The 18,436-nt window shown below is 42.8% G+C and overlaps 1 protein-coding gene across 1 annotated transcript in view; it reads left to right on the plus strand.

Moving 5' to 3' along the window:
* The window catches only part of HAPLN1 (hyaluronan and proteoglycan link protein 1), a 48,783-nt gene that overhangs the window by 17,787 nt on the left and 12,560 nt on the right, over nucleotides 1-18,436 (plus strand). Inside the window, exon 2 of the mRNA XM_060235735.1 lies at nucleotides 2,547-2,915. Within this exon, the coding sequence (XP_060091718.1) occupies nucleotides 2,547-2,915 (369 nt within the window). The remainder of the gene's footprint in view (nucleotides 1-2,546; nucleotides 2,916-18,436) is intronic.

The raw sequence follows: 18,436 nt of genomic DNA on the forward strand, positions 1-18,436 counted from the left end.
TCTGAATCCCTGAAATTCACTAATTTAAATACCATTTGAAATCTTAGAGAGCATAGATTAATGCTCCCAGATATTCTGGGATTACATCATTTGAAAGAGAACAGAAAATCCAAAGAGAGAAATGTTCTTGAAATTGTTTTGTCTTAAAGTTTCTTCAAAAAGAATATGCGGAAACATAAAACTCAGGGCTCCATTTGCCAAGAAACCTTGTTTACTGCTTTCTCTTCATAGATTCTAACTGACTAAAGACAAAGCAAGAGTTCTTTTTGCACAAATTGGAACTTATTTTTACCATCCAAGTTTTCCAGGTGAACATCAATATTCTCCTCCCACTGCCATCTTAACTTGATCCAGAGTTTGCTACAGCTCAAAACAGAATAGGCACTTTCTGTCCAAACATATGTAATGTATGACATCTTTTAAGCCTTAGAGTCACACCCATCCATTCCCATAATTTTGAAGTGTTTCCTGATAGTCTCTATATACTTGAGCTAATATGTAAACTAGTCCTGAGTGTTCTCCTGAACTGTTGTGTCTGATGAAAGTGCTGTTGTTGCCGTGATGACTGGATTATATCTCTGGGCTGTGGCTAGGGTTCCTGTGTTCCAGAAGTGTTAGCTGATCCTGTGCACTTCAGTATCAGAGCATCAGTCCCTAGAAGCACCAAGCAATAGCATGTGGAGAGTTCTGTGAAAGATTATTGTAAAGAAACAATGATGCAAAAGTGATACTTTAATAGCCACTGTTTAAGGATACAGGTAGCATACACATCTTATTTACCTAAAACAAGGAAGGGGCTTCAAGGAATTGTGGGAGGAGGAACAATTTCCTTGCACCAAAGAACTTCTCTCCCTTCTTCAGGATTCTATTCTTAGGGTTTTGAGCAGGTTAATTCCTCCCTCCTTCCCTTCCTTTTATGCTTACTTGCTTTCAATATTTCACATTCTTGGAAAGAGTTGTCAAGTCCTACCTGGCTGCTGTCAGGGGAATCCTGGAATTGATCTGGGAGAAGTATGTGGGGTGTGATGATGTCACCAGGAAGTGATGTCATCATGTCACTAACATTGTATGCAGTGCTCTAGGTTTGGGGCAAAACCTCTCATTTTTTTCCTACAAAACTATAGAGTTTGCCCCAAAATTAGAGTATTGTCACACGATGTCCCCAGCATGATGATGTCATTTCTGGGTTTCCCTGTTTGGGGGTGAGGTTTCCCCCACCAGCCAGTTGGCCAGTGGTGGATTGGAGACCCCAAAAGTAGAGTAACCACCACTAGGACCTATGGGTTGGCAATCCTGTTCTTGGAACACATGGTCCTCTTCAGGTCATTGCGGTGGGGGGTTCTTTTGGCAAATTTTCAAAGTCATGCTTTTCTTCCTGCCTTTGGAGTCCTCCAGATATGTAGAGACCTCTTGTCAGTGGGTGGCCTGGTTTTGCTACTTTTGTCGTTGGCATGTGGGTCAACCATTGTCCTGTTGCAGTGATTTAAAATGATACTTCCATTTATTCAGTTATATAAGGCAAATTACACAGTGTAAATCAATACAGTCAACAGGATGGGACATTGAATAAGCAATGCAATAGGATTAGGATTTCAGAAAACTGAAACCAAGTAAAGATCTGCAACAGGGTTGAAACTAACCATAAGTATTAAAATTATACGTTAAACTATGCAGAAATTACATAGTAGAATTGTGCACACAGCAACAGATTGTACATATTATGCACAATAGTATAGTCCATTGTCTTATTCCTTTATTACAGCATCTTTCTGAATTATTGTACATCCCTATTACTTCTGTAAACATGCCTTCCTGAATAATTCAGTTTTGCGAAGTCTGTAAAATGCCAGGCAAATGGGAGCCTTCCTAACATCAGGGAGGCCATTCCATAAAGCAAGGTCCACTACAGAAAATACATATATATATATATAGGCATTTGCTGATCTTGCCAATTGTAGAATTGGCACCTGCAGAAGGCCCTACTCAGATGAGTGACACTGTCATGGCAGAGCCTGTGGGGAGAGGCGGTCCTGCAGATGTGAGACTCCAGGACCATAAAGGACTTTATATGTGATAACCAATACCTAACTTTCGTAACTGGGCAGCCAGTGGAGTGACATCAGAATAGGAGTAATGTGTGCATGCTCCACCTTACTTGCTTTTTTGCCATCAAGTCACATTTGATTTATGGCAATCCCATAGGGATTTCAAGGCAAGAGACATTCAGAGGTGGTTTGCCAGTGTCTGCCTCCATCTCACAACCCTGGTATTCCCATCCAAATATTAGCCAGGGTTCACCCTGCTAAGCTTTTGAGATCTGGTGGGCTATTCAGATCAGGGCATGCTCCACCTAGCTCCTGATTATAAGTAAACCGTGACATTCTGCACCAGCTGAACTCTTTGAGTTGACTTAATCAGTTAAAACAAAACAAAAGAAACTAAAAACTTTTAGCCCTTAAGGTACCACAACACCCATTAGTTGTTTTCTGCTATCTTTCTGGAATATTGTGTACTAATCAGTGTTTCTTTCCTTCCTTGATGATCAGAAAATGGACCTCGCCTTTTTGTGGAAGCAGAACAAACTAAAATCTACTCACAGCGGGGTGGCAATGTTACACTGCCATGCAAATTTCACCGTGACCATGCATCATCTGACTCAGGATCCCATAAAATTCGAATCAAGTGGACCAAACTCACCTCAGATTACCTCAAAGAAGTGGATGTCTATGTTAAAATGGGATACCACAAAAAGAGTTATGGAAATTACCAGGGAAGAGTCTTCCTGAGGAAAAGCACAGAAAATGATGCCTCTCTTGTAATCAATAATATAATGTTGGAGGATTATGGGAAATACAAGTGTGAGGTGATTGAAGGATTAGAAGATGACACAGCCGTTGTGTCCCTAGATTTACAAGGTAAGCAATTGATGGCATTACCAAAACCAACTAATATAATTAATACTTGGGAAAATGAGAAAATAATTTTGATATGGCATGTCATTCTTCAGACATCTTACAATTTTACTCTATCACATAGTAATTCAAGGAACATTGCAGGGTTTGTAAGAAACAGTTTGAGTCTATGTTGTTAGCAGCTCAACCAGAGCTGAATCTTGCAATCTTCATTAGCTCATTTATTATAATTAGAGTTTTATAGATTATTTCATCACATTCATCTGAGATAGTCCATTGGCTATGCTTCCCAAATATACAACAAAGTCATCTCTCAGGTGCCAGAGTTTTCGTTGTCTTGCTACAGCTTCTGGTTGAGTACACCCCCTCACATTTTGTAAATATTTAAGTATATCAGTGCTATCAGCACTGGGGACTACAGTTCATTGAGGGAACCATGAATGCCAACATGTACTGTGACATACTGAAGCAGAGCATGATCCCCTCCCTTTGGAGACTGGGCCGCAGGGCAGTGTTCCGACCCCGAACACACCTCCAAAATGACCACTGCCTTGCTAAAGAAGCTGAGGATAAAGGTGATGGAATGGCCAAGCATGTCTCCAGACCTAAACCCTATTGAGTATCTGTGAGGCATCCTGAAATGGAAGGTGGAGGTGAACAAGGTCTCTAACATCCGCCAGCTATGTGACGTCGTCATGGAGGAGTGGAAGAGGACTCCAGTGGCAACCTGTGAAGCTCTGGTGAACTCTATGCCCAAGAGGGTTAAGGCAGTGTTGGAAAATAATGGTGGCCATACAAAATATTGACACGTTGGGCCCCATTTGGACATTATCACTTAGGGGTGTACTCACTTTTGTTGCCAGCAGTTTAGACATTAATGGCTGTGTGTTGCGTAATTTTGAGAGGACAGCACATTTACACTGTTATACAAGCTGTAGACTCACTACTTTACATTGCAGCCAAGTGTCATTTCTTCACTGTTGTCACATGAAAAGATATACTTAAATATTTACAAAATGTGAGGGGGTGTACTCACTTCTGTGACATGCTATGTGTGTGTGTGTGTGTGTGTGTGTGTGTGAAATGATGGTGAATTTTAATATTTAGCCTGACAATATATATACTAATATATAGAGGAAAGCTAACTCAAATCTAGCCTTAGCCAGAAGGAAAAATGAAACCAAACAGAATCTCGCCCTCCCCGCCGAAGCAGCCTCAGGCGGCTTACAAAACATAGTACATCGTACAATGATACAACAATAAAATTCAAAGCAATTAGCAATTAAAATGCAATTACATATAAAACAACATTTAAGTTAATAATATAAAACCACAATATAACATAATATGGTGCTACAGTCTTGATGTGTGTATAAACATAGTTTTTATGGTGATGATGCAGTAGTTCCACCTTAACAGGGCAGCTGACAAAGGATGGTTTTGCAAGCCCATTGGAACTGATTAAGGTCTCTTAGGGCCTGTACCTCCTCTGGCAGCTGGTTCCACCATTGGGGTGCTGTTATTGAGAAGGCCCACTCCCTTGTTGCTTTTAGTTTAGCCTCCTTTGTCCCAGGGATTTTTAGCAGATTTTGTGAACTAGATCTCAGTACTGTCTGGGGAACATATGGGGAGAGACAGTCCCTAAGGTAGGCAGGTCCTCGGCCATATAGGGCTTTAAAGGTGATAACCAGCTCCTTGTAACAAACTCGGTACACAATTGGCAGCCAGTGCAGTTCCCACCTAGGTTGTATATGTTCCCACCTAGGGAGTCCCATTAACAGCCTGGCTGCCGTGTTCTGCAGTAGCTGCAGTTTCTGGGTTCAGCACAGGGGCAGCCCCATGTAGAGGGCATTACAGTAGTCTAACCTCGAGGTGACCGTTGCATGGATCACTGTTGCCAGGTCACCACACTCCAGGAAGAGAGCCAACTGCCTCGCCCGCCTAAGATGAAAAAAGGCAGATTTAGCAGTGGCTGCTATCTGGGCTTCCATTGTCAGAGAAGACTCCAGTAGCACCCCCAAGCTCTTGACCCTGCGCACTGCTTCCAGTGGTGCACCATCAAAAGCCGGTAGGGGGGGTTCTCCTCCCAGACCACCGCGGCCCAAGCAAAGGACCTCTGTCTTCACTGGATTTAACTTTAACCCACTCATCCTAAACCAACCTGCCACGGCTTGCAACGCTAGGTCCAGATTTTCAGGGACATCGTCAGTCCGGCCGTCCATCAGTAGATAGAGCTGGGTGTCATCAGCATACTGGTGACAACCCAGCCCATATCTCCAGGCATTCTGGGCAAGGGGGCGCATGTAGATGTTAACTAACATCAGGGAGAGGACCGCCCCCTGAGGCACCCTACAGTTAAGTAGGTGTCTCTGGGATAGTTCTCCCCCAATCGCCACGCTTTGTCCCCGACCTTCAAGGAAAGAGGTAAGCCAATGCAAGGCCAGCCCCTGAATCCCTGCGTTGGTGAGGTGGCGGGTCAGCAACTGATGGTCAACCATATCGAACACAGCCGATAGGTCTAACAACAACAGTACCAGCGAACCACCTCGATCCAGATGCCACTGGAGATCATCCATGTGGGCGACAAGCACTGTCTCTGTCCCATGGCCCAGGCGGAAGCCAGACTGGTATGGATCTAAGGTGGAAGCGTAATCCAGAAAACTCTGCAACTGCAATGTCACTGCCCTCTCTAAAATTTTGCCCAAAAAGGGCAAATTTGAGACCGGCCGGTAATGCGCCAATTCGGTCGGATCTGATGTAGCCTTTTTCAAGAGGGGGCGGACCACAGCCTCTTTCAGAGGTGTTGGAAAAAGGCCCTCCAAGAGGGATCTATTTATGATGTCCCATATAGGACATCTTAGCTCCCCCTGGCATGCTTTAATTAGCCAGGAGGGACATGGGTCCAGATCACAGGTTGTTGGATGTGCAGTAGAGAGGATTCTGTCAACTTCCTCCAAGCTGAGTGTGTCGAAGCAATCCAGGGTCAAACCGGAAGACAGGCATGGGGCCTCGAGTTCACACACTGTATCTAATGTGGCGGGGAAGTCATGGCGGAGCGCCATGACCTTATCTGCAAAAAAATTCACAAAAGCCTCACAGCTTATCTCTAATTCCTTAACATTTGGCCTGCCTTGTGGCAGTGTTGTGAGATTCCGAATTGTCCTAAACAATTGTGCCGGGCGCGAGTTTGCAGATGCAATCTTAGCCGCAAAGTATATTTCCTTTGTGGCTTTGACTGCCATCTCATAGGACCTCATAAACTCTCTATAAGATGTTCTAGTCGCTACGTACCGAGTATGCCGCCATTGCCTCTCTGAGTCCTTGTTTCAGCTGGCGTAATTCCGGGGTGTACCACGGAGCCAGCTTAATGCGGGGTCACAGGGCATCGAGGTGCGATCTCATCAATGGCTCTGGAGAGCCGGCCATGCCAGGTATCAACCAGATCATCGAGAGAATTGCCAGGGGGCCAGGGATCCCATAGAGCCATTTGGAACCGCTCCGGGTCCATCTGACTCTGCGGGTGAGCCATAATAAGCTCGTCACCTAAACGGGTTTGGAGTGGAGCATCCACACGAGCCCTGAGGGCGAAGTGGTCCGACCATGGCACTGCTTCTGCAGTTACATCATCCACCATAACCCCGGCCACAAAGATCAAGTCTAACATGTGCCCTGCCTGGTGGGTGGGGGATGTAACAAGCTGAGAGAGTCCTAGTTTCACCATGGATTACACTAGGTCTGTCGCCTGACTAGAGGCTGAGTCATCAGCATGGACATTTAAGTCACCCAGGATCACCAGCCTTGGGTACTCCAATGCCCAGCCTGTTGCAGCCTCGATCAGGGATGGTAAGGCGTTGGCTGGTGCGTTAGGTGGATGGTACACCAGCCAAATCACCAACCCCTCTCCAACCTCCCATGCCAGAACGGCACATTCAATACCCTCGATCTCTGAGGCCGGGAGAGCCCTAAAGGAGTAAGCCTCTCATATGAATAGGGCCACTCCTCCCCCCCCACCCACTTGTCCGCGATTGGTGAAAGAATGAGGTCCATGTCCTGCTCGAGTAAAAACTCTTGGAGGACAGAGGTCTTATTGTTGATGGACCTGGCATTGCATAACACCAATGACGGAGGCGAGTCATTCAACCTGGCCCCTCTACCTGTCACCCTCGGGATGGGACGCAGACTGGAAGGTGGTCGAGCACCTGGAAATATGAATTCCCTTTAAGAAAATTAAAACCACAAGGGAACAAAAAGCAAATGCAGGTTATTTGTGAGTATACAATTATGGCTCATTTGCTTTTTCATTTCTGTAGATTCATAAGAATCATAATCCAATAGGGTTGCCAGGCCTACTTAACCTGGCCGGCAGCAGGTAGGAGGGAGACTTTTGGGATTGGGTGTGTGTGACATCATTGGCATGATGATGTCATGCTGGGCACATCATGCAGTGATGTGCTAGCATTTTGGTCAAAATGCTAGAGTGTTGTCACAATGATGTGTCCATTGTGATTATGTCACTTCTATGTGATTTCATCATGATGCCATTGTTGTTGTTTTTTAAAAAAACAATTTTTATTATTCTACAACATATTATATCACTATTTCATTTACTTCTCTCAAATAAAAGTCAATATGTTGCATCACATTTTCCACCTCCCCTCCTCCCTTTCAAGACTTCCCCAGTGTTACTTACAATATAAAAGCAATAAAAGGAGAGCCAGTTTGGTGTAGTGGTTAAGTGTGTGGACTCTTATCTGTGAGAACCGGGTTTGATTCCCCACTCCTCCACTTGCAGCTGCTGGAATGGCCTTGGGTCAGCCATAGCTCTGGCAGAGGTTGTCCTTGAAAGAGCAGCTGCTGTGAGAGCCCTCTCCAGCCCCACCCACCTCACAGGGTGTCTGTTGTGGGGGAGGAAGGTAGAGGAAATTGTGAGCCGTTCTGAGACTCTTCGTAGTGGAGGGCGGGATATAAATCCAATATCTTCTTCATCTTCTTCTTCTTAAAGGTAATTTAACATTTTAAAAAACCCGTTTAAAAAGAAAAAAAGGAACTTATATTTCTTTATGGTTATTACCTCATTCGATTAATGATCCAATATATTACTAAATTAAGTCATATTATCTATCTTATTATAATCTTTTAAGAAAGAACAAAATATTTCTCATACTCTCATTTTAACTATCATTCTTGTCTCAGTAAATTAAAAATAGCTAATAAACAAGTTATCCATTATCAAATATCACCACGTGTCCTTTCACTCTCCAATGTTCTTCCACATAGTTCTGAAACTTTCGCCATTCATTATTAATTTTTTTCCATATCAAGTTCCTTTAGTGTTCTTGTTAATTTGTCCATTTCACTCCAGTGCATAGTTTTCATAACCTAATCCCATTTTTCTGGAATTTTATTTTGCTTCCACAACTGTGCATCATGATGCCAGTGTTGATGCAGGAGGGGGCTGTTTGGGCTGTCCAGTAGCCTGATGACAGATTGGAGCCCCTGATATTGGGGGAACCCCTGCCTTGACTGAGAGTCTAGCACCCCTGTAAAACCAATACAGCAATATTGTAATGTACTGAGTTCCTAGACATGTAGAAGGCAACATGCTTTATTGGCTAGTATATCACAAAGAGAACATGGTGGGGCCAGGTCCCCGATTATATACATCTCCCAGAACAACCCTCTTACCTGGCCAGGTCCAATCCTGGCTAGTTAAACTTCCTGCCACAGATCTTCATAGGCAGAGTGTATTTTCGTCCTTACGTCCAGCGACCTGCGGTCTCCCACTGGTCATTTCTGTGCACATGCATGCGTGCTGTGTTGTGAATGCAGGGATCGAATTGCAAGACACAACAAATATACAGTTTGTTTATGAATGTTTCTGAATGAATTGAGGCCTTTTCTTGCCCTTTTTGAAAAATTCAGCAGCTGCATTAAACTGAACAGCTTTCAGTTAGGTGTTCAAATTTGCACTAGATGTTTCAGGGGTATGTGCAACTCAAAAATATATTACAATAACCAGTCACATAACTAGAGAAATACCTGAGTGCAAATAAGCAAAAGAAACATGTTAAGCCAGTGACCTATTTAAAGCACCGCCCAAGCCAATAGCCAGCGCCCCTCAACAACAGTACAAGGTAGGCAAAAACACTCCCAAACCGGCCAATATGTTTGGAGGCAAAAAATTCCTACCTGGCCCCTTATAAACAAGATGACCAGCCTTTGCCTGCACTGCATGACGGGCGGGCGGGCAGAAAGCGGCTACTAAACTGCATCACCGGGGGTGGGGCCGGCCTTATAAGGCCACTCTCACCCCTGCCCAGCCAGGACGAGTCCACTGCCTCCCATCCTTCCGGGGAGGCAATGGACGGCCCCCAGCCTTAGCGGCCAATCAGCCGCTCGGCTGGGAGGGGGCCGAATTAGCATCAATTTATATATATATATCAGTATGCATGACCTAGCTCTTGGATTTTTTAGTATACTGGTCCAAGGCTACAAAACTGGAATGAAGTACATTCAGACAAACTCATGTGCAACATGAATACATTGTTCATTACATAATATGTGGAAAGCTGTTGAGTTCCATTTGTGAAGGTCCCACGGATTTATGATCAGATGAGAGAATTTTGCACACAGATGTACCAAGAACAATTATGATTATGATGGGAAAAGATAAAATTGTTAACCTCGCTCCCCCATTGTTACTAGGATATCATACATACTAAGAGACTGAGTGATGCATTCTGAATGAGTGCAGTAATTTTTTTCCAGACTTACAGTAATGTATCAATTGGAAAAATTCTTGTTAGGGTAGATATCTGTGCCAGGGTAAGACGGTGGTTACCCTATGGTAGAGTGTACAGCGAGTCCTACTGTATCCCATGTTGACTTTGGCTACAAAAAGTCTGACTCTTATGTTTAGACTAGTACCAAAGGAAGCCAATTTCTTTACTCTGGCTAAAGTTAGCCTCTTTTTTCCATGGAGATGGGTGATACAGGAAATTTAAGTTTCTCTGTAAATACAGAGTGGTTACTCTTAACACTTCTAATTGAGTACAGTATTAACTCAGCAGCTCTAGTACTTTTTACAAGTGTCACAGTAAAAGTCCTAAGTTTGATAATCAAAAGCAAATTGTCAGCTTGAAAGTTTCATTTCTTTAGTCAAGACATATTGATTTCGATCCCGAAATACAGAGCAGAAGATGTAGGTTCTTTTTATTGGGAAATGATAGACACCTCACATCTCTAAGGTGATAAAAATAAATCCTTCTTTATTCCTTAGTTTCCTCTTAGTAGCACACAGAGGTAAAGCAAAACAGTGCAGCACATGGAGCTGATAAACTGAGCCTTGAGATGAAATAAAACTGGAAATACATGACTATCCTCTGTTGACTGGATCTTCCAAGCTGAAGAGCAATGTTCTTCAGTGTTGGGATTTTGGCAGAGATTTGGAAGGATCATATGAACATTTAAGAGCTCAGTTATTGACTGAGAAGACTAATATTCATTACATAGTGAAAAGCAGATAGGGATGCCAGCCTCCAGGTAGAACCTGGGCATCCCCAAGAATTACAGCTCATCTCCAGACTAAAGAGATCAGTTCCCCTGGAAAAGATGGATGGTTTGGAGGGTAGATTCTATCACATTGCACCCCCACTGAAGTCTCTGCTCTCTTCAGGCTCCATGCTGCAATCTCTAGGAGTTTCCCAACCTGAATCTGGCAACCCTACCCTCATCACTTTTCAGTGGCTGGGTGGGGAGTGACAAATGTTTGATATTGCTCTTCAGTAGCTTTTCACTGCACAGGACTGAAACTTATAAAGATCAGGCCTCGGATTCAATAGGAGCTCACAGGAGCACAGCTCCTGAACCTTTCTGAGGGTTCCTCCTCCTCACCTTGCCCATTGAATAGTAGGTGCAGCTGCATAACAATCCCTGGATGAGCTCCACCTGTTTTTCTACAAAACAACCCCTGATAAAGATAATAGAGAATGTCTAATCACTAGCCTTAGTTTTGGTTGCCACTACTTTAGGTACTGAATGTAATAGATCTCTTACACAATATAACAGCTGAGTGACCATATGTATCAAGCTGTAATGTTCCCTTTCATTTGTATGGCAAATTTAGGGTACTCAGGTTGCTGCTGACAGGATCATGCAACAGAGACTGACTGAGATCAATGCAAATAAGTGTCTGGCAGTGGTGAAATACGCAGATTTTATGTTGGTTATTATTAAGAAGAGGGATGATAATAGCCAATATTGCAGTGCCCTTACAAAGAGCCATGGTTGAGCCCCATTTGCAATAGTGTGTAAAGTTCTGATACCTATATTTCAAAGAGGATATTACAGAGCTGGAAAAAAGTACAGAAGATGGCACTCAATATGATCAAGGGGTTTCACACCTTTACTGCAAGGAAAGGTGAAAGAGTCTGGGACATTTTTAGTGTAGAAAAAAACTAAATTCCCTTCACTCAAGAATCCCCTCCAGTATTTCAGTTTGGAGGATAAGAACATAAGAAAAGCCATGTTGGATCAGGCCAATGGCCCATCCAGTCCAACACTCTATGTCACACAGTGGCCAAAAAGAAACCCCAAGTGCCATCAAGAGGTCCACCAGTGGGGCTAGAAGCCCTGCCACTGTGCCCCCCCCCCCAAGCACAAGAATACAGAGCATCACTGCCCCAGACAGAGAGTTCCAACAATACGTTGTGACTAATAACCACTGATGAACCTCTGCTCCATATGCTTATCCAATCCCCTCTTGAAGCTGTCTATGCTTGTAGCGGTCACCACCTCCTGTGGCAGTGAATTCCATGTGTTGATCACCCTTTGGGTGAAGCAGTACTTCTTTTATGAGTTCTAACTAGGTCTATCAGTGGCTACTAGCCATGGTTATTAAAGAAATCCACGTAAATAACTAATAACCCATGGAAAACAAAATGTATTGGTGTAAATAAATAACCTATAAATACAACATAGTGCATAAATCAAGAACTCATAGATTCAATGTAATGTATATATACTGAATATCTCATACACAGTTTCTCAATCTTGTAGGAAATTTCTCAATCTTACAGAATGTTCTTACACATTAATATGAAAGTATATTTTATTAAAAGCACAGTCCACGGACTGAAGTCTCTAAACTTGCTGTAACAAATACATGTGTGTTGGATCCCAGATAATGCATGCGGCTCCTTTAAGCAGTCCTTGACAATTTTCACAGCTTGCAATTTAATATAGTTGTGTTCAACCTGTTGAATTCTAAATAAAGCATGCAGCTCCTTTAAGCTATTCGTGCCAGATTTCACAGCTTACAATGAAATATAGTTGTGAGAAACTGTATATGGGATATTCAGAATATATTATGTTGAATCCATGGGTATTGATTTATGCATGATGTTGTATTTACAGGTTAATTTTGTTGTTCATTGGTATTAGTTATTTACACAGATTTCTTTATATTTTGTACTTCTTCCTCATTTCCATGTTCTCCTTTTGTGTACAATGCTGATTAAAAGGAACCTTCATGTTCAGGGGCAGTAAACTTTGAATACCAGTGGGAGACGTCAACATTAGGAAAAGGCCTCTGTGTCCTGTTTTTGAACTTCCATAGGAATTTGTTGGCCAGTGTATGAGATAGGATGCTGGACTAGATGGACCACTGGCCTGATCCAACAGAGCTCTTCTTAAGTTCTTCTTGTGTTGTTAAATATCTGGATTGTTCTCTGCCCATGTCTAGGAATTCACTTGCAGACTAGTAGCTGGTAGATTGGGGAGGGGGGGGGTGGTTTGGAGAAAAGACACCTAGGTGATCTGGGCACCCTAGAGTATAAATTCTCAAGACACAAGGAATAAGTCTCTCTTGCTCTTACTCTTCCATTTTGGGCAGCTCTTTGGTAAGCACAAGCCATGATAGCCTAAGCATCTACCTAGGGATCCCATCTTGTCCACGCAGTCAGGGACAATGGAGCGAAGTAGGAGATAGAAGGTAATGATGAACTTTAAACTAATGCAACTTCCAGTAATACTTTGTTGTTGTTGTTCAGTCACACAGTCGAGTCCAACTCTTTGCAACCCCATGGACCAAGTCACTCCAGGCCCTCCTGTCTTTCACTATTCTCCGAAGTCTGCTCAAATTCATGTTAGTTATATCAGTAACACTGTCCATCACATCTTTTGCAGTCCCTTTCTTCTTTTGCCTTCTGTCTTTCCCAGCATCAGGATCTTCTCCAGTGAGTGCTCCCTTCTCATTTGGTGGCCAAGGTATTTGAGCTTCAGCTTCAGCATCTGACCTTCCAGGGAACAGTCAGGGTTGATTTCCCCTAGGAATGCTAAGTAATGCTAGCCTGTCCTAAATTAAACATCATTTAGAAAGTGTTTACTGTAGATATAGAGCACTGTGTGCTTTCACCTTTTGTTGTTGTTGTTTATTGTATTTCTGAATCACCTAATTTCCACTACTGTTGGGCCTCTAGGGATGTACAAATTTGTAAAAACAACAAAAATCATAAAAATAGTATCAGACATATAATATAGTAATTTAAAATCAAAAGGTGAAATTTACAGTGCCCTCCCATTTCCAGCCTGTGGGCATCTCGTTGATATGGGAGGAGGGAATAAATCCACCAAGAGGACAGAGAACTTTGATCCATTGCTCAGTCTAAAAACCTGAACAGAACTTGCTATTATTTTATTCATTTATTAAACTCTGTTATATTTTGAGTGCTTGAAGCCTGGTTTCTTGAAACATGCCAAAGCTATGTGGTCTTGCTATCTGAAGTTGGTAATAGAGAGGGGCAGCAAGTGAGCTCACCATCTCAGGAGCACAATGGCTTGAATGTGTAGAGTTGTAATTACCCCCTCCCCCATGTTAGCTTGTGGGACAAAGCAAGCAGCCACAGCAACTAGGCAGAACCTTTTAACAGTGCAGATATGGAGTGCTAGATATATTTCTTCATCTAGCAGGAGATACTCTCAGAGGCATTGGTGGCAATGGAAACATAGTTTGTCTGTGGCATCCCTGAAAGCAAGGGGAATATGTGAATATTTATGAAAATAATACACTGTTTGACAGTTGGGTTGCCAGGTCCTTCCTGGCAACCAGCAGGGATGAAGGGGGACTTACCAGGAGTGGGAGGGAGACCTAGGATACATCAGTAGTTGTGTGGCTATGTCACTTCCAGACCAATTTTGCATTCACCTTACGCCGCTCTAATGTTTGTCTTCTCAGCGCAGCTTCCTTCTGATTTCACACTATCTGCCCCAGGACTGCAGCAAGTGTTGGTGTTTTCATGCAGCAAACAGAAACTGGTTTTTAGCGGTTTCTGTTTGCTGCATGAAATGCCAATGCTTGCTGCAGCCCCAGGGCAGATAGTGTGAAATCAGAAGGAAGTCGCACTGAAAAGACGAAATTGAGAGTGGCATAAGGTGAGTGCGAAATCAGTCCCAATGTGAACCCAAAGTTTCATCATGCTGGGGCAATGCTCTGCTGACACACTGGTATTTGGCAAAAACTTTATGGTAAAATAGCATGCTGGAAGTGATGTCTCCATGTTACTGACAACCTAGCTTGAAACAGTGAACAATTAATTTCACATTCATTCAAAAGCACACATGTGACTTCATACTTTTAATAGTTGTGAAAGGAAAATTTCAAGTCTGTTGAAAGAATATGACCAGCATTGCGTGTGTGTGTGTGTGTATATATATATATATGTATGTGTGTGTGTGTGTGTATATATATATATATATATAGAGAGAGAGAGAGAGAGAGCACTGATTGGAACATTTGTAGTGGAATTTGTTGGGTTTGAATGACGCAAACACCTTTTGTTCTATAATAAATAAAGCCAACTTATTTGTTACACTTTTTCTGAAAGTGAACTGGCAGTATAAATGTAACTGGTATGCAATTTATGGCTGATAACAGATGGGCAGTTTGGAGCGACTCAGAGATGCCTCAGAAACTGACATGAAAAATCCTTCCAAACGCTAACATCTGCTGCTCATCCCCATTCCATACTCACCCCATCCTCCGACTTCCTCAGAGCAGCTAAGAGACCACTTTTTAAGTGGTAGCAAATTTTTGAGCCGCACACCAATTGCCTCTTCAGTATCGGGACACACAAGCACACAAGCAAGGTATCTTAGCAGTGTGAACACACCAAGCCACCCAAGTCACTTCCAGCTTTTTAGAAAACAAACTACCCAGAGCACATGTGTGAACATATGCACATGACCACTAAAATGTATGGGAAAAAAGAAAACCAAACTACACCAAGGGAATGGTGCACCACAGCCATCTGACCATGGTAAGGTGCCTCACAGATGGGATGGGGATGGTTTGTGGGGAAGCATGTGGAGAGTTCAGGACAATTCTTTCTGAGTCAGCCGAATTTGGGTCGCTTCCTATCTGCCCCAAACTGCCTGTCTCTTATCAGCCAATGTTTCTCATAAGCAGATTTGGCTGTGCTAGGAGCTAGAGATGTTGTGATGCAAGGAAATAATTGCAAAATGGCAGTCTATGCTGTATGCTAGGGTTACCAGGTCTGTATTGGAAAATACCTGGAAACTTTGGAAATGGATCTGGGAGAGGGCAGGGTTTGGAGAAGGGAGAGGCCTCAGCATGGTACAATGTCATAGACTCCACCCTTCAAAGTAGCCATTTTCTCCAGGGGAGCTGATCTCTACCAGCTAGAAATCAGTTGTAAAAGCAGGAGGTCTACAGGCCCCACTTGGAGGCTGGCAACCATACTGAATGCTGAGAACTGGCATGTTGGACTTCCATTGAAAGGGTATTCTGCATATACTGACCTATCCATTATCGTTGCTTTGGTTCCTGTCCATTTGATTTGCATATGATCAGAGGTCATTTTGTAGAAAAATAGGTGGTGGCGTTCATCCACGGGTTGTTATGCAGCTGCACCAACTATGCAATGGACAAGGAGGTGGAACTCTCAGAAAGGTTCAGGATCTGTGCTCCTGTGAGCTCCCACTGAATCCAAGGTCTGAATATGATAGAGTTAGGGGTTGTCAGGCATAGGTTCCCCAGGCATTTGAAACTGCTATATTTGTTCTAGGGCCTGAATGCAATGGATATGATTGACATACTTTCACCAAAATTAGGGGAAATATACACAAATGTGCTGTAATTAGGAAGGCCATTTGCCTGGAGCAAAAGCCATAAATATTTGGGAAATTTCCAGAATGTTGCAATGTCACTTCTGGATATAATTGGAGAAGATGTCACAATGTCATGCGCTGCCCCCCTCTTCCAACCCTTTTGTTCTCCTATCAGAGGAAAGAGCTGTACCAGAGGTTGGAGCTTGGAGAAAGAGTTTGCTTGCTGCTCTTGGGCAAATAGCCTCCCTAATTACAGTACATTTGCATATAGTTTCTTTTAATTTGGGCAAAAGTGTGTCAATAGTACGCATTGTACAAGCCCTAGAACAAATATTCTAGTTTATTGTGCTTTGGGTGATTTTACTCCAACTGATTCATCAGCCTCAAGTTATGACTTAGAGGTGAAATGTGCATAACAGGTCAAAAACTAAAGTCAAAATTTTGTGCTTTATATCATATACAGCGCTTTCCACTAAAGAGTATTTTCATGTAAGTCATTGATTGAAGTGATGTGCTTACACCTGTGAATAACTGCTTAGCCTTCAGTGATTGCTAGTATAAACTAAGTTCAAAAAAGCAGAATCTGAAACTTTCCATGTTAGTAACTGAAGTCTCCTAACATAGGCTTTTAGTGAATATTAGCTAATCTTGTAATTCTCCCAAAGTTCTCAAAACTACATTTTACATTGTGTGTTACATTCTCCAGGTACCTGATTGCATAAATGAGAGAGCCTGGATTCAGGCAAAAGGTTGTTTAATTAACAGATAACTGGATTTCTTGGTTTCTGATCTTAGCCATATGACGGTACACTTCCAGAGTGGCCAAACTGTCTCAGGAGCCACATGTAGCTCTTTCACACATATTGTGTGTCTCTCAAAGGCCCCCCAGCCCTGTCAGCTAGCTTGGAGAAAGCATTTGACTCTAAATCATTTCACCAAGCCAGCTTGCAGTTTAGGGATTGCATTTAAAGTTGTTTTCTTTCCACCTCTCCCTCCCTTCTCCCCATCTATTTTCCTTCCTTCCTTCCTTCCTTCCTTCCTTCCTTCCTTCCTTCCTTCCTTCCTTCCTTCCTTCCTTCCTTCCTTCCTTCCTTCCTTCCTTCCTTCCTTCCTTCCTTCCTTCCGGCTCTCAAACATCTGATGTTTATTCTTCGTGGCTCTTATATTGAGCAAGTTCAGCCACCCCTGGTACAGCCTATGCATTGCAATAGGGGTCATGCTGATGGTTCACCCATCCCCTGCTGGTGGCAAGGGGAGCCTGGCAACCCTAATTTTTCCCCCTTCGACAAATCAACACACACTCAAGGCCACAGCTGCGCAAGACTCTACACAGATATGTGATTTATGTTCTTCATTGTTGTGTATGGAGCCCATATGACACTATACATATCAGTCTCTGTGAAGATGAGACCTCAGATACAGGAATCTCATGAACGAAGTTGCAATAGCATGTATAGTCCTGATTATTATTATTAATATTTCACCCATTCCCCCATTTGGGGGCTCAGAGCAGAGTACATCAAAAAAGTAATAAAATCACAATAAAAATATCATAATAAAACCTTTTTACCTTGACAAGCTGATTGTATCTATATTGGTTGCCCATGTGACCATGAGTTCATGATGAAGTTAAGTAGTATTTTTCATCCTTGTAATCTTTTCTGTCTTGGGTTTGATCCTACCTCTGTGTCTCTAAGTTGCTCCTTCTACTCTTTCTCAGCTTCAGCACCATCATTAAATTGTTTTGGAGCCTGTTATCCCTAACAGATGGTGCAATGCAACCCAATGCAGGTTTGTCAAAACTGGGATGTATAACACTGTTTAAAAAACCCACCTCTGCAACCTATTTCATTTTATCAGAAGCACATGTAGTTTTCTTCCCAGTTGTTGTTAGAGAGAACTTCTTTGTTTCTTCCTCCTCTTCATAGTGGTAGTAGTTTTTGTGAATAGGAGTGAGCATTCAGTTGGCAGAACCAAATAACCACCCACCCAAAAATACAGCTGATTTGAGTGTATTCAGGCCATATAGCACCAAATCAGATGATAGATAGGAATGCTTATTTCATCAGATGTGTGCCATGCCAGAACTAATAACTAGAATAAGTATGGTGCAGTGACAGGTTCCAAAGCTGCTTGCTTTTAGAAGACTAGGGGTAATATTCGTGCAACTTATTGCCACATGAGGTTCTCCTGCCTTGAACAGCCTTGACTTCTCAAAAGCTTCTTTTAAAACTCAAGTGCCCTGTCCTGATTTTCAAAATTTTCTTTCTTGCACTGCAGTGTTACAGGATTCTCCACAGGTATTTCTTCTGTAGGACTGTGATTAAGTATGCAACTCCTTTGCATGCAGAAAGTCCTTGGCCTATCTCTGCTGCTAGGTACTAGTGCATTCAATGCAC

This window comes from Heteronotia binoei, chromosome 4 (genome assembly GCF_032191835.1).
Source record: "Heteronotia binoei isolate CCM8104 ecotype False Entrance Well chromosome 4, APGP_CSIRO_Hbin_v1, whole genome shotgun sequence".
Lineage (NCBI taxonomy): Eukaryota > Metazoa > Chordata > Lepidosauria > Squamata > Gekkonidae > Heteronotia > Heteronotia binoei.